We start from the raw sequence: 14,544 nt of genomic DNA, 5'->3' as shown, positions 1-14,544 counted from the left end.
TCACCACTTAAACCAGCAGACTTTCTTTTAATAAGTCGTTTTAGATTAATATTGCGGTTTAAAATGTCCAAATTATAACACAATGATTCACGGGTGTCATAGATTATAACAATACAGCAGACACAAGTACAATATGTCTGCTTTAAAGTAAAAAGGTTTGTTGAGAATTAGAGAGTGTTCATAGTTTGCTCTGTGTATAACGGCAGTTGGCTACTTGGTCTGTGCAGCCATTTCTGCTCTAATCCCTATGAGGTTTTTGCCAAATCGCACAAAAATCTAGAAATTCTGACAGATTAGACAATGGACATGGAGCTGTGTGTGATGTTACTGGCAACATGTTAAACATCCGGGGAAAACTTCACTGGAGGACACTTACAGTTTACATACACTGTATAAAAAGACACAGATGATTTTTTTTCTCACTGTCGGACATGAAATCAAACTAATCTTTTCCTGATTTAGGTGAGTTAGGATTATCAAAATTATTTCTATTTGCTAAATTCTTTTGACTTTCTCATGTTACACAAAGAAGCAGTGTGTTTCAGGTGTGGCTTCAAATACATCCAGAGGTGTGTCTCTAATTAACTCAAATATTGTCAATAAACCAATCAGAAGCTTTCAAAGACATGACATCTTCATCTGGGTTTTTGCAAATAGTTTAAATTCATAGTAATCTCACTGTATGTAAACAATTTTTCATGACTTTGAAAAAAGTCATGAAAAATTGTCTAAAAAAATCCTTCTCATTATTCTGGCATTTAGCAAATAGAAATAGTTTTAATAATCCTAACTCACCTAAAACAGGAAAAGTTTAGTCTGATTTCATGTCCAAAAAAAAGTATGTGTCTTTTTATGTAGTGCATGTAAACCTCTGGTTTCAACTGCATTAACCCTTGAGCCTTGTTATGAGTTTCTGAAGGTTTTATCATGTTAACTTTGGCTGTGGTTGTTTGATTTCTGTGAAAATTCATTTGTGTGCTTTTACAAGTTTTTAGAAATATGTGAGTTTCATCCCGACCTGATCAGTTTTGGTGACACTGAGCGTGTTTCGGAAACTAATGGTGTGTTTCTGTGGGTATTCAAATCAGAAGCACTGGGCTATATCCTTATGAAAAAACTGCAGATTTGTAAACAAAGCCATAAAAACAATCATTTTGGGTTCCTGGAGGAAGACTAAAAGATTAAAAACAAAATTTAAAAAATCATGGAGATACATATTAAAGCTAAAAGCTTCAAATGTTATGTTTCAACCTTAAATTATGATGATTTACATAGTTTCATACTGTGTAATAGAGGGACGTAAACACACCTCAGCTCATAATTCCCTAAAAAAACAAGGATAAGTCGCATTTCCTTATAACAGTAAAAGAGCTATGGATTTAAGGGCTCATGGAAAATTGTACATAATTGTATGTAGTTTTCAACAAAAAAATCAAAGTAAAAAACTTGTTTAGGCTTTTAATAAAAGTCAATCTTCCCACTAATTTATCCAAACTGATAGGCCCGTCACACTGAAAGAAAGATTATTTATTTATTTTTTTATTTATTTATTCCAACACTTATTGTCCTGACACGTAGTCTTATGGTCAGATGTCAAATGTGTGAAGAATGTAAAAGAACAGTCATTATGTCATGTGGTTAATGGGAGATGTGTGCTGGAGGTTTAATGACATGTTAAAGTTTTCTTCTTCCCACTCCTTTTTGATTAAAAGTGAAAATATTACATACACACATTTTTGTTCTCGTTTCTGTTGGTATGACCACATTGGTAACATCCATGTTGACATTTCTATTCCATTGCCCAAAATGAATAAAAAATATTGTTTATTGAATATCTTTAATGGAATCAAAGTGCAGAAAGTGTCACTGTTGTAGAAATAGCAAACTATCAACTGAACATTGACAGAGGAGGCGTTATTGGAGCAGTGTTCCTCGACCTCAAGAAAGATCGGTTAATTGTCAAATTCTGCTGGATAAATTATCTTATTTTAACCTATCCTCAAGCCCTGTGCAATGGATGAAATCATATTTAACACACAGAAGACAATTTGTTAAAGTGAATAACTCAGCATCTGCAACCTGTAAAAACCAGCTTGGCCTTCCTCAAGGCTCAGCTCTATCTCCGTTATTATTTTGCCTCTACATTAATGACTTTCCGCACAGTTGCCCATCCAATGTACAGTGTCAGTTATATGCAGATGATGCAATTATTTATGTTCATGCAAAAAATAAAACTCTTGCAGCTCAGGAACTAACATCTGCCATGAACAAGGTTTCAGAATGGTTACAGAGGTCACAGCTAGTACTGAATGTATCTAAAACGGTTTGTATGTTTTTTTCTAAGATTGTCATTTATGATGATAATCCTCCTGTATTGATAAATGGAACAATAATTGAAACTGTTAATTAATTTAAATATCTTGGAGTAATGATTGACTCAAAACTTAATTTCAAACAGCATGTTAAAAAAATAGTTAACAAAATGAAATTTAATGTGTCAAATTTTAGACATATTAGAGCTAATTTAACACTGGATGCTTCTAAACTTTAATGCAATGATTGTCCCTCATATGATGTACTGTATGACAAGCTGGACTTCAGCATGTAAGACCACTCTGAAACCTGTTGAAATGGTTTATAAACAGGCCCTCAAAATTTTAGACAAAAAACCAAAGTTATATCATCATTGTTTAATTCTAAAACAACATAACATATTAGGTTATGACAATATGATCAAACTGGCAGACTGCACACTTGTGTATAAGATTCTGCACAGATTGGCTCCTACAGTTCTGCAAGAGTTTGTCAAAAAACGTCAAATTAGATCTACAAGAGCAGGTTCCAGAGGTGACTGTATGATTCCATCTAGAAAAAGCACTTTTGGACAGAATGTTTTCTCTTTTCGAGCTTCACAAACTTGGAATACTATCCCAGTAACAATATGTGAGCTGCCCACCCTCAGCTCATTTTCAGAACAACTCAAGTTATGGCTGTTAGACAATCAAACTTGTCCACATAATCACTAACTTAAATGGATTTTAGTGGTAATGCTGTGTTTTTGTCTGCACAAGACATTATTGTACATGTACTGTATATAGAATTGCAAATGTAGTTTCTAATGAATGTATAATGTTTATCTTATTAAGGTGTAGGCTGTGATTATAGGTAGATGTGGTGTACGAGACAAAGGATGAAAATTAGCACTGGCTATAATCCTGCATATTTACAGGTGTGAGATTCGTTCCCCATGCCTCTGTTCTTAATATGCATTGTCCCTTCATTAAATAATAAACAAACAGTAAAGGATTTTTATGTCTTAAAATGTGAAGGCTACTTTTATTGACACATTGTCTGACAGCTCCCTCTAGTGGTTGTATAGGAGCAGTACACAATAAAACAAAATTGATAATACTATGTGCACACAAACGGATTTTAACTCCAGTATATTGCCTACAGGCTTTAATTTAGCAACCACAATGTGATTGGAACATTTATTTGATGATAGGCCATTGCTTATACCAACAAACTCTTGCTTAAAAAAGACACAACTCAAGTCATTCTCACATGTATTTATTCTTAGTATATCATTCATATTTTATATATTTATATATATGTATATATTTATATAGATATTTACAAATGGCATTTTTGCCAATAGAAGAAACATATTCAAAAATGGATGACAAGTTCAAAATTCAGTGCTATGCTGAAAGCACACAAGATTTGATTTACAAAATGTTCCATCATGAAACCCATGTTACAGGACAGCAAAAATACTTGGTGTGTGGTAACATACATTAGCCTACATCTGGAGGCGTATAGTGAGCATAAATTACTACTACAGCTTGAGAACATGTGCAAATGTAGTGTATCTGAAGATGCCACCTCCCAACGCACCACAGGCAGTGTACAGGCAGAGTCCAGGCAGTCCACTTAAATAAACATCACATGACACAGACAGACTGTGGGCAGAGGAGAGGAGAGTACAGCCTTGGATTAGCAGCAGTCACACATTCTGTCAGAGCACTGATAACACAGTATGGAAGTGAAGAGATTCTGAAATGACAGCCACATTCACTCGCTCAGAATACACTTTGGAATTCAATGGCTTTTGGAGGAAATCCAACTGTAGAGAGAAACAGTTTTCATACATGCTAAAAGCACCTCTTTCTCTGAAAGAGAAAATGCCTTTACAAAACTGGAAACACGTGCACGGGCACGTGTCTGTGTGCAACAAAGCCATGTGTCCACAAATACAGTACATGTCATAGTCTCTGTACACCTCACTGGTCTGATAAGAAAAATAGAATACAAAACGCCTCTGGTACATTCTCCAAACACGCTTCGTGGTTGGTCGCACACAGTGGGAGGGAGGTCGTGGAGGTGAGTGCTGTAGACAGGAAGCTCAGGGGTGCACCTTGAATGAGAGCAGTTCCTCTGAGTGCATGTTGTTCAGTGAGCGCAGCTCAGGCAGTTTGAGCAGCAGTTTGGTGAAAGTGGTGGACGAGTCCACCCCATGGTTCTGCACCACTAAATTGCGCAGCGCTCGGATCAGTTTGTCCTGCAAAGCCTCCACCGAGTTTAAGTCTTGGATTCCTGAACGATCTGATGAAGGAGAAGAACAGGTCAGTGTTAAGACCAGAGTTAGCCTCACAGTCAGACATGCTATGGTGAAGGAATCTTACCTGCAGAAACTAGCACCACAGCCGTGAAGAGGCTCATCTCATCTGAGTCCAGGCGCAGAGCAGCCAGCTTCTCACTGAACTCACACATGGAGGTCAGCAGTTCTCCAGCACCAATGGAGCGCAGCATGTCCAGACTGTAGCGCTTCCCACTGAGGAATGTCACTGTGCGCTCAGTCATGTTGAACAGGGAGGCAAAGCGCACCATCAGCACCTGCACAACACACAAACACAGTGGACATTAAAGGACTGACAAGTGCAAATCCAGTGCTACTGTACAGGACTCAACACTGTTTGGTCAGTGAAGGCTGAGCAGAGGGCAGACTCTCCTCTGCCCATTCTACAGGCAAAGCAAACACAGAACAACATCAAAGTGGATGTTCTGCATAACCCTCTTACCTCAAATGTGCCTGCCTTCAGCAGGCTGACCTGGTCCCGCTCACTGAGTTCTCTGAAGCCTGGAATCCTTTTGGCAAACTCGACGACCTCCCGCACAGCCGGCGTGAAGCTCATCGAGAACTCCTCCCAGATCTCCTGACTGGTCTTGTTTGGGTCCACATAAGGCGACGTGTTCATGGGGCACACCTAAACAACATTATTCCACATGTTAGTCTAATAGTTTTATTAAGGTTAAGGCACACTTTAGTGCTAGTCATTATTAGTGCTACATGAAACATGCTACTCACCAGGTGAGTATGGCTGCTCTGAGGGCAGTGAGGGTGAAGCTGCTGGTGTGTTGGCTCACAGCTGGGGGCGCTGTGGAGCTGCTGGTAGGCCTGCTCTTCTCTGTAGGCTGTATTAGTCATATGTAGGCTGTCTGTGTAGCTTGTGTTGTTCCAGCTGTTCCAGCTGTCCTGCTGCTCCCCTAAGCTCCTCTCACACGTGCTCTCCGTGGGGACGGGCTCTGGGGAGCTGGAGCCCTGGCTCTGGACAGGGGACCTCTGCTGGTGATATGTGAAGCCGTCCTGGTGCTGCCTGTGAGAGCTCAGCTCATCCTCTCCACTGTCCGATGAGCATGAGGAGGCAGAACTGGAGTTGGTGTCCATGGAAACGACAGACTCAGAGTCGGGCGGGCACTGCGGAGAAGGTGGGTCTGAGGCTGAGGAGGAGGAGGAGGAGTTGGAGGGTGAGGGGCTGGCCTCGAGGGGCAAGGGGCTTTGGTGGCCCTGCAACATGCTGTGAAGTTGGCTGTTGGAGCTCATCATATTGTTCATTGCATTCTGCATCTCCAGAAGCATCCTCTGCTTCTCTCTTTTGGGGATACGGCCGAACCGCACAGCTGCATAAAGAAATGACACATTTAGGGTTGATACAATCAGTGTGTTTGTTTCATTTGAGCTCGTTTTCAAAACTCACCATCTCGGGACATGCCCACAGCCAGACACTTCTTGAAGCGGCACTGCTGGCAGCGGTTCCTGTTGATCCTCATGATGGTGCAGTTCTCCATCTTAAGACACTTTTTATACTGAATATTCTGCTGGATGCTTCTCCTAAAGAAGCCCTGCCAAACATGTACAGAAGCCTCAGTTAAGCCTCAGTTACAGACCAAATCACAGACAGGACTCAAGGGTGTCAAATGTCCAACTGACCTTGCAGCCCTCACAGGCGTGGACCCCGTAGTGGAAGCCAGATGCCACATCTCCGCACACTTTACACAGAAGCACCATGCCATTGATTTCTACACAATGTAAACAACTACGTCAGTAACTTTCCACACTTAAGATGTTTAGAATATATATTTGTACTTTTTCTCTTACTTGTGATGCTGCTTTTAGCAGCCGTAGATGAGCGACCAGCTTTGTCAATACTGCGTTGCGGGCCGCTCTTAGCAGGAGGGGCGATGTCCACCACCATGCCCACGGCGCGGCTGGGCAGTGCAGGCCGGGACAGAGGAGGAGAGGATGACAGGTACCCACTGCTGGGACTAGTGCTCATACAGGACTCTGGACTGGAGGCAGAGCCTGAGGAGATGTAGGCTATGACTCCTCCTGTGGACAGAAGACATGTAGGCTTTTGTTAGCTCAGTTTTTGAATGGTTACTCCTCAAGTGTGTGGTGAAGAGCATCCGTCAGTGACACGCCTCAAGCCCTTCCTGGTTGGTCTATTGGCTGCTGAGACTGACCTGCTTTATCAGCCTGTGCTACTGCTGCTGGTTAAATAACAGTGTTACATAACATGCCTGGTCTCTGTGCTATGGGAGTGTGCTGTGCTAAGTGGAGGACTGCTTCCAGACAGGGTCAGTGAAGCAGTAGAGTAGCACAACACAAGAAGAAGATGGGCCAAAAGAAGATTTAACACTTACGTAATCATTCAAACAGCAGTACAAACAGATAAGGCCTAACTACAGCTTAGTAACAGGTGGATTTCATTTGAAAAGTGGCACCAATGGGCCCTCTTTATAAATACCTCCACAACATTAGTAGCCTACTTCTTTCAACGTCATCTGTGCTACTCCCCATTTTCATGCAAGCAAATCAAACTCATATTTATAGCCTACTATGTTTAAAGCAGAATCTAAACGCACACCTCTCCAAAGTGTCAGTAGAAACACTCCCGTAGTGTATGTTGGTCCAACGCCATACAAGGATACTCAAGAAATCACAGCACCTCCTTCAGAGTAATGTAGAGAAAATGTCATTTACAAAAAAGACCCTACTACCCCAGAATGTTAAACTTTGTAAAGGTGGCATCAAAGAGGGTTCGTCTGGTTTCTAGCACAATCTTTTTTTATCGCTATAATAAATGGCTTTATTGGGCAGTGACTATTTGCAATACTTTAAAATGGTGTTTTTCATTAAACGTCTAAATTTAGAGGCTACAACAGCTGATTACCTAACCTCAACTGTGACTGTTCTCTTTCACCCTCCCACACGTGGACTTGTCATGAATTTGTGTGAAAGCAGCGGGGAGGCAGGGAGCAGAATGTAGGTCAGCCGCGCTGCCTCTGCTCGTCTCACGTGGAACATGCTCTGGAGCCTCGCGACGGCTCCATGGACGCCTAGAATTATACAACAGAGCGCGTCACATGCTGCGCCCTGACCAATGGCGTTGGACTTCCTCAAAAACGTATGCGCACGAGGGAACGCCTCTCGACCAATGAGAGGCGTGTTTCTGAGCGCGTGTATACAGAGGCACATGGCCGGGCGCTGTGGTCCATGTGAGTGCAGCGGGGGAAGTAGAACACTGTTGTTGTGTCAAATGAAAGACGAACAGCGCTACAGCATCGTAACCCCGATATCAAAGACCACTTAAAACAAGCTCTAAACCCACTGGTGTACAATCAAACCACACTGACACGACCATTAAACAATCAAACCACACTGACACGACAGTTAAACACCCCCCATCATCAGTTTCACGTCTGGGCAAGTAACACAACGTACAAAAAGAGGTTTTCGACTTTGCTGCAAATTTCTACTGATCATCACGATGGACACTTTATAGAAGCATCCACTAAACACAAATGTGCTACACAGACATAAATATAACTGTCCAAGTGTACACTCCCTTTACGCTACTACTACGGCACAGTTAAAATGATGCACACTTCATTAAAAGAGCCCAGTCCCTGCACTTAAAGCACATTCACTGCACTCACCCGGCTTGGCTGTCCCCACGTCCTCAGGCATCTCAGACAACACAAACAAAACAGTTCAAAGTCGATAAACGATGACTCGGTTGGCTTCAAGTCTTCTCGGATCTATGAGTGAAGCACGAGCGTGGAAGGAGAGACTGTGCAGGAGTTCATGCCACTGCTCAGGCTGTACTCTGAGACTGTCTTCTGAGGCTGTCTTCTGAGACTGTCTTCTGAGACTGTCTTCTGAGGCTGTCTTCTGAGGCTGTCTTCCGCGCTAGTGTCGGGCTGTGCTGTCAGGACAGGCAGTGACTCTTGCAGCGGGTCAGTCCGTGTTGCTCGACAGAAGGATCTCCCTTGTTATGAGTGACTGCAGTTAGTCAAGAGAACTAAATGTTCTCAATAGTGGGTTCGCCCATGTGACCCATTTGTTGGCCACGCCCCTCCGCGAGCAGCCTGAGCCACTTTAACCCAGTGACACACTTTACACAGGAGGGGCGGAGCTACGGCCGCGCTACGTAACACGGGGATGGTAACACGGCGGTCACGTTGCAGCGCACAACGTGAAGGTGAAGCTTTACTGTAGACTCGTGTTCAGTCCACGCTACCAACTGCGGACCAGCGAGTTCAGCCCGTGTTTTTTTAACCAACGTGTCCTTCTTCGACATAAACAAGCTGTGGTACACATGACCGCCTGTACTTTGTTTACTGCAAGAGAAAAGGTGCACTTATTATTAATGAAGGCTATTGTCTAAGATTGATAGTAGGCCTTTTTGTCAATTATGTTTAACTTGCATTTCTTTATTTTCAACACAAAATAACAAGGAAAAAATACGAAATTGGCATTACAAGTAGCCTTTGTGTGACCCCTAACATGGAAAAGGATTTTGTGCATATAATCCAAGTTTGTGCGTGTGTTTTTGGTTGTTTGGTTGTTGTTGTTTTTTCAAATTCTAAGCTTATTTTGTAAAAAGTTTGGTGAAAATGCTGTGTGATGGCAGCATGCCCAGGTGCAAATCAAAGTGACTGAGGGTGCATTCAAATTTCAAAGAGGTGCAAACATAATGTGCTTAAATTAAGTGGCATTATTTAAGGAGCCTGAAATGAGGCTGCAAACATTTGTAACTGAGGTTGAACCCTTTCACACCTCATAGACTCAACCTGGATGGCAAATTGGTTAGCACAAGGCCAACGCCAATGATGAATTCTTCACATTTCTCCCTGAGTGTAACACGTGTGCATGTGCAGTTTGTTCTGCCGGGGATTCGGTCCATTTAGGGTTTACGGTAGCCCTTATGTCATACACCCACCTTTGAAAGAACACACACAATTTAGTGGAGAACCAGACCTTAACCAGAAGTAGTCTGGTTAACTTAAATCCTACTCTTCAGCTATTTCAACCCAAATCCAAACTTTAAATCATGTAGTATTTGCATCATAGTGATATTTTTTCCCCATGACGTGAGTGTTAGTCCTCACAGTCTCATAAATACTTGTATCCAAACATGCACACAGTTTCCATGATTTCTGGGGACTGATCCTAACTTTGAACAAGCAGGCCTAGATTATTCATTAGGATTAATCTAAACCTTAAAGCCACAGCATGTAACTTTTTAGCCAAAGAATAGACAAAGCATTATTTTTTCATATTGGTTGTGTGTGTTGATTATGAACAAAATAAAAACTAAAACAACTTAGTTTTAGGAGCTGTGTGTTTTGTTTTTACTGAAAAACTTCAAAAACATGCATCCTGACTGAGCGGGCTAACCTCTCCACAGAGCAGAGAACCTTAACCATGATCTCCAAACCAGGCCCTAATCTTAACCCTACAATCTAACAAACAGATCTGACCCCATACTACTGCTGCCTCATGCGGGACAGTGACTCACTCAGTTTTTATGTTGGTTTGTAAAAGTATTACAGTATACATCAGCATTGCCCTGTGCACACCGCACACTGCCACCTGCTTCATAGGTGAATTTTCCTGATCATAATGATCATTAACCAAGTGCACAGTCACAGTAAGACGTAATGTGATTCCCTCCACTCTCCCACTCTCACTGCTTAGCACTGACTTGTCAGTCATCTGAGACACTCATGTGGGGCAAATATGCAGGTTGTACTGTCCTCAGCCGGAGTGCCAACAGCTCAATTTGCGTCTGTGCGCAAAGCAGAGCCTAAAACAGACAAATAAACTCACTTAATAAGGCAAACAAACACATTAATTGTGAGACAGAACAGTCTATTTCATCTAACCTTACTCACACCAGACTGATATGTGTTGCATTCTGAATTTAGTTCTACACATCCATCAGTGTTTAAATCTGATTGGTTGAAGTGTCACAACAGCGTAACATCCAGTTGAGAGAAAAGAGCATATCCCCTGTGCACAAATGCACAAAGCCCTTACTTTCTGCATGATTTTCCCAAACAAACAGTCTGGAATGAGGCTAAAATAGGCTGAAGTCAAAATCTCTCTCCCAATATAAAAATTATATAGTAGTCAAATCCACTGACCAAGAGGTTGGTAATCTGATCTCTGTACTCTGTTGTTGTATCCTTGGACAAGACACTTCACCCCCATGTGTGTATACTGAATGTGTGTTAATGGAGAGTGGTGGCTTTGTAAATGTGACCGTTGACAACTGACAGAAAGACTTGTCAGGCAACAGAACATGAGAAAATTGAAAATGTTGTGTGTGTGTGCATGGGCCTGTGATGACCCACCAAAATGTTGATCCTGCTCCACTTGGTCCTGGACCCAACAGTCCAGTTCAGATCAGAGGTTCTTCAGGGAGGAATCAGAGGGACCAGACCACCTCTAATCGATATGCTACTTGGCAACATGTGGTTTCGAAATAAAAATGATGAACCTCGTAAACTCCAAAGATCACATGAAGATTCCTTTTCTTGTCCATGCAGACACAACTGACCAATCAGGAAAGAGCAGAGGGGGCGGGGTCTGCCTTTAAGTGAATGACATTTGCTGCTGCCACTCCACACTGAGGAAATCCACACATACATGATCTGATGGGGAACTCTTGTGTTCCTGAGGCCTTTTTACCTTCGACATTTTCAGAAATATAGACATACGTGCCGTGTATGCTCCCCCCAAGTAGAAGCACAGGGAGAGCAGAGCCATGTCATTGAGTGTGTTCACAAATGGCTGTTCCTCCAGTCTTCATCTTTGGAGAGAAACTGGAAAGATCTCTTCCAGGTTTTAAAAAAGACATATCGCGCTTGTGTCTGCTATATAGCTGTAATCTAAAACACCTGTGGCTCATTATGTTATGATCTAGACATTTTTAAATGCAATATTCTTCGAAAACAACTTAAAAGAAACAATCTTGCTGACTTCTGTGCCCAATGGGAGCCGAGGTCACTTCATTACAAGAAAGAACGGTGAAACGGCCCCTCCTATGGATAGCTGCATGTCACTAGTGAGTAGCAGTTTTTTCTTCATTTGTACCAAAACGATGACATGACGCTGTCAAATCCTACGTTTATCACTGTAAGAACGAAGTAAGTACAGAGCAGTTGGTGAATGCCAATGGCAGTGAAAACACGGATCAGCAACATTTTAGAAATAAGCGATTAAAGATTGCTGAAACATACACGAATCATTCCAAATACAACTTCGAGAGGGTAAATAAGAAGGAACCAACCGACATGATTAAAAGCTCTGAAAAGTCGATTTTGTAGAATAGGTCTGCTTTAAACAATATGTTACAACTGATACATATGATGGTCAAGTGCTGGACAAATCCATGCATCCATTTTCTTCCGCTTATCTGGGGCCGGGTCATGTGGATCAGCAGTCTAAGCAGGGACTCTCAGACCTCCCTCACCCCAGACACCTCCTCTATCTCCTCTTGTGGGACCCTAAGTCGTTACATACATAGTCCCTCCAGCATGTCCTGGGTATCCTTGAGGACAAATTTTATGTCAATATCAAAGATGCCTCTTTGTAAAAGAGGTGGGCTTGCCGCCTGGTTGTCTCCATAAAGACATTATTGGTCTCCATCATGCATTTACTTAATTGCAGGTATCTCTTACGTATTGCTAATATTATACCTTTAAAAACATGCATTCCTAATATGAGCAGGCTTGCCTCTTCACAGAACTGACTTGGCCTGATGGTAAAATATGCCATTAAACTTAACAAGCAAAGAAGGAACATTTCCATGGAGACAAGTGGGGGACAAACCATCCAACAGAAAAATTATATAATGCACCTTTAGTCGGATGACGATTTAGACCCACGCTTCAAGAAAACAAAGGACCAGCTGAGGACAACTTCTGCCTCTGGTGACGCAGAGCCCAAGTTAATGTTGCTGACTGTGTGGAGCAGAGTGTGGAGCAACTTTGCAAATCCACGTGAGGACGATTCATTATGTTCAACTTTTCCTAATGTGGGCCCTTTATGGAGGTGACCCACTTGGACCTGTGGCTCTCATCACATGAGCTGTTTGAATGTGGCCCACTCACTCTGCCGGTCCGTCCTCACATGGCCTGCTGCAGCTGGCCCATCCTCTGCACTGTCTGTAAGAGCTCGCAAAGAGAGCAATGTGGGTGCTAACAGCCATATTTGGTCCCCAGTCAAATCTAACACGTTGAATAAGTGTCTTTATAACTAAATTCTGCAGCAGTGGCTCAGTGGTTAGAGCATTTGCCCATCAACTAGAAGTGCAGTGGTTTGTGAGTGTTGTTTGAGTCCTTGAGCAAGACACTTCACTGACTTTGCCCGTGTATGAATGTGGCAAGTGTGAAGATTTGTTTGACGAGGTAAATTAATGAGCTTGATATCAGCAAAAGATGCATGTCTCTTTCTTCAAAGCACATGTTAAAGGTGCACTGTGTGACTTTTCTGGTGGGATATCTTTAACTTGCTTGACTCCATGGAGATGTTATTGCTTTGGCTGAAATGTTCCTCAGTAAACTCATCTAGCTTGTATGCATTCGATTGCAGGCGTTTCATTGCTAAAGATAATGCATTTTTACTGTTAGCTGGGTCACCCCCTCCACAGATCTGACCTATAACTTGCTTGTTTCCATGAAGATAGAATCTGTTTTATGCCAGTGGTACTCAAACTTGTCAAACCAAGTGCCACCCAAGATAACATTGGTCTTTCTATTTGGTATAAAATGACACTAAACCATGGATATGTTAGCTCTAAATACGAACTCAAAGGAGGACAAAAACATTTACAGCTTTGTATCAAAACAAGAACTCACACTGCAGAGGCCACAGTGTAGTGAACACATGCTACAGTTTGAGAAACACTGTTTAATGCCATACTGTGGAACTTGCAAGGCAAAGCAATAACATCTCCATGGCAACAAGTGGTGGACCCTCGACCAGATAACTGATCGTTGCCCAATTTGAAACTCTACCTGATTTTTTTTCCAACTGCACATGCACAGATACTGTCTGCACAAGCTCTGAAGTTTTAATCACACTTGAGACAAACCTCGTTTTGAGATGAGATTCGTTCCATAAAATCTGCCATTAGAAACAGTTTTACTGATAAATCCTTGGTTAAACTCTGTCAAAAATATGCATTTAAACTGTGAACATAAGAAAATGGAGCAGAGCTGAGTAAAGTCTGACTTCAGATGTGAAACCGCTTTGATGATTGTGGTGAAACACACGGAAGAGTAAATTTGTGTATATTCATTTAAAGGTACAGTATGTCACTTTCTCTAGGCAATGTCACCGGCATAATGCCATGGAAATGGAAAAAAGTTGGAACCATACTTTGGAACATTCCTCATGGAGATAGGCAAGTTTTATGCCATGTTGTGGAATATTATAGACAAAGGAACAACATTTCCATGGAAATAAGCAGAGGCCCTCCTCCAGGTCAAATAAGAGTCAAGTCAAAAGTAAAAAAACAAACAAACACACACACACACACACACACACACACACACACAAATAAAATATATTATATTATATATAATATATTTTATAATATATTATATTATATTATATTATATATTGTTATTATTTTGGTCTATTTTTTGGCTAAAATGTTACATACTGTGGCTTTAAAATGAACACTTCTTGGGACTACAGTGAACAGAACACATAAAAAACACGTTAAAAGTTAAAGTTTCCACGAATTTCTCCAAACACGCGTGTTCTTTCAGAGAAATGAGAAGGTGCCGTGTCAATCTAAACGAGTCAAACTGTGATAAGTGAATCATTCATCTTTATGGCTGCTGATCACTGCAGCTGGAGCGACGCTGGAGTAAACATTTTCCTGATCCATGTCCAAAACCTGG

The 14,544-nt window shown here is 41.7% G+C and overlaps 1 protein-coding gene across 1 annotated transcript; it reads right to left on the bottom strand.

Annotated features, from left to right (window-relative positions):
• Positions 1–3,554: 3,554 nt before the first annotated feature.
• nr1d2a (nuclear receptor subfamily 1, group D, member 2a) lies at positions 3,555–8,617 on the bottom strand. The gene is made up of 8 exons (XM_033980887.2): positions 8,281–8,617; positions 6,440–6,670; positions 6,272–6,360; positions 6,039–6,183; positions 5,369–5,961; positions 5,082–5,267; positions 4,686–4,896; positions 3,555–4,605 (listed from the first exon to the last, which is right to left on the bottom strand). The coding sequence occupies exons 1-8, from the start codon at positions 8,309–8,311 to the stop codon at positions 4,406–4,408; spliced, it is 1,686 nt and encodes a 561-aa protein (XP_033836778.1). The 5' UTR covers positions 8,312–8,617; the 3' UTR covers positions 3,555–4,405.
• Between the last annotated feature and the right edge of the window lie 5,927 nt (positions 8,618–14,544).

This window comes from Periophthalmus magnuspinnatus, chromosome 16 (genome assembly GCF_009829125.3).
Source record: "Periophthalmus magnuspinnatus isolate fPerMag1 chromosome 16, fPerMag1.2.pri, whole genome shotgun sequence".
Taxonomy (NCBI): domain Eukaryota; kingdom Metazoa; phylum Chordata; class Actinopteri; order Gobiiformes; family Gobiidae; genus Periophthalmus; species Periophthalmus magnuspinnatus.
This window is presented reverse-complemented; position numbering and strand designations above follow the sequence as displayed.

Bases quoted from the DNA above. Each gene is read 5' to 3' on its own strand.
- nr1d2a (XM_033980887.2), bottom strand. From the start codon at position 8,311: ATGCCTGAGGACGTGGGGACAGCCAAGCCGG. The intron at 6,184-6,271 runs GTCAGTTGGACA...CATGTTTGGCAG, and splicing joins ACGCCTGTGAGGGCTGCAAG to GGCTTCTTTAGGAGAAGCAT. The intron at 4,606-4,685 runs GTAAGATTCCTT...CTCCTTCATCAG, and splicing joins TGTGGTGCTAGTTTCTGCAG to ATCGTTCAGGAATCCAAGAC.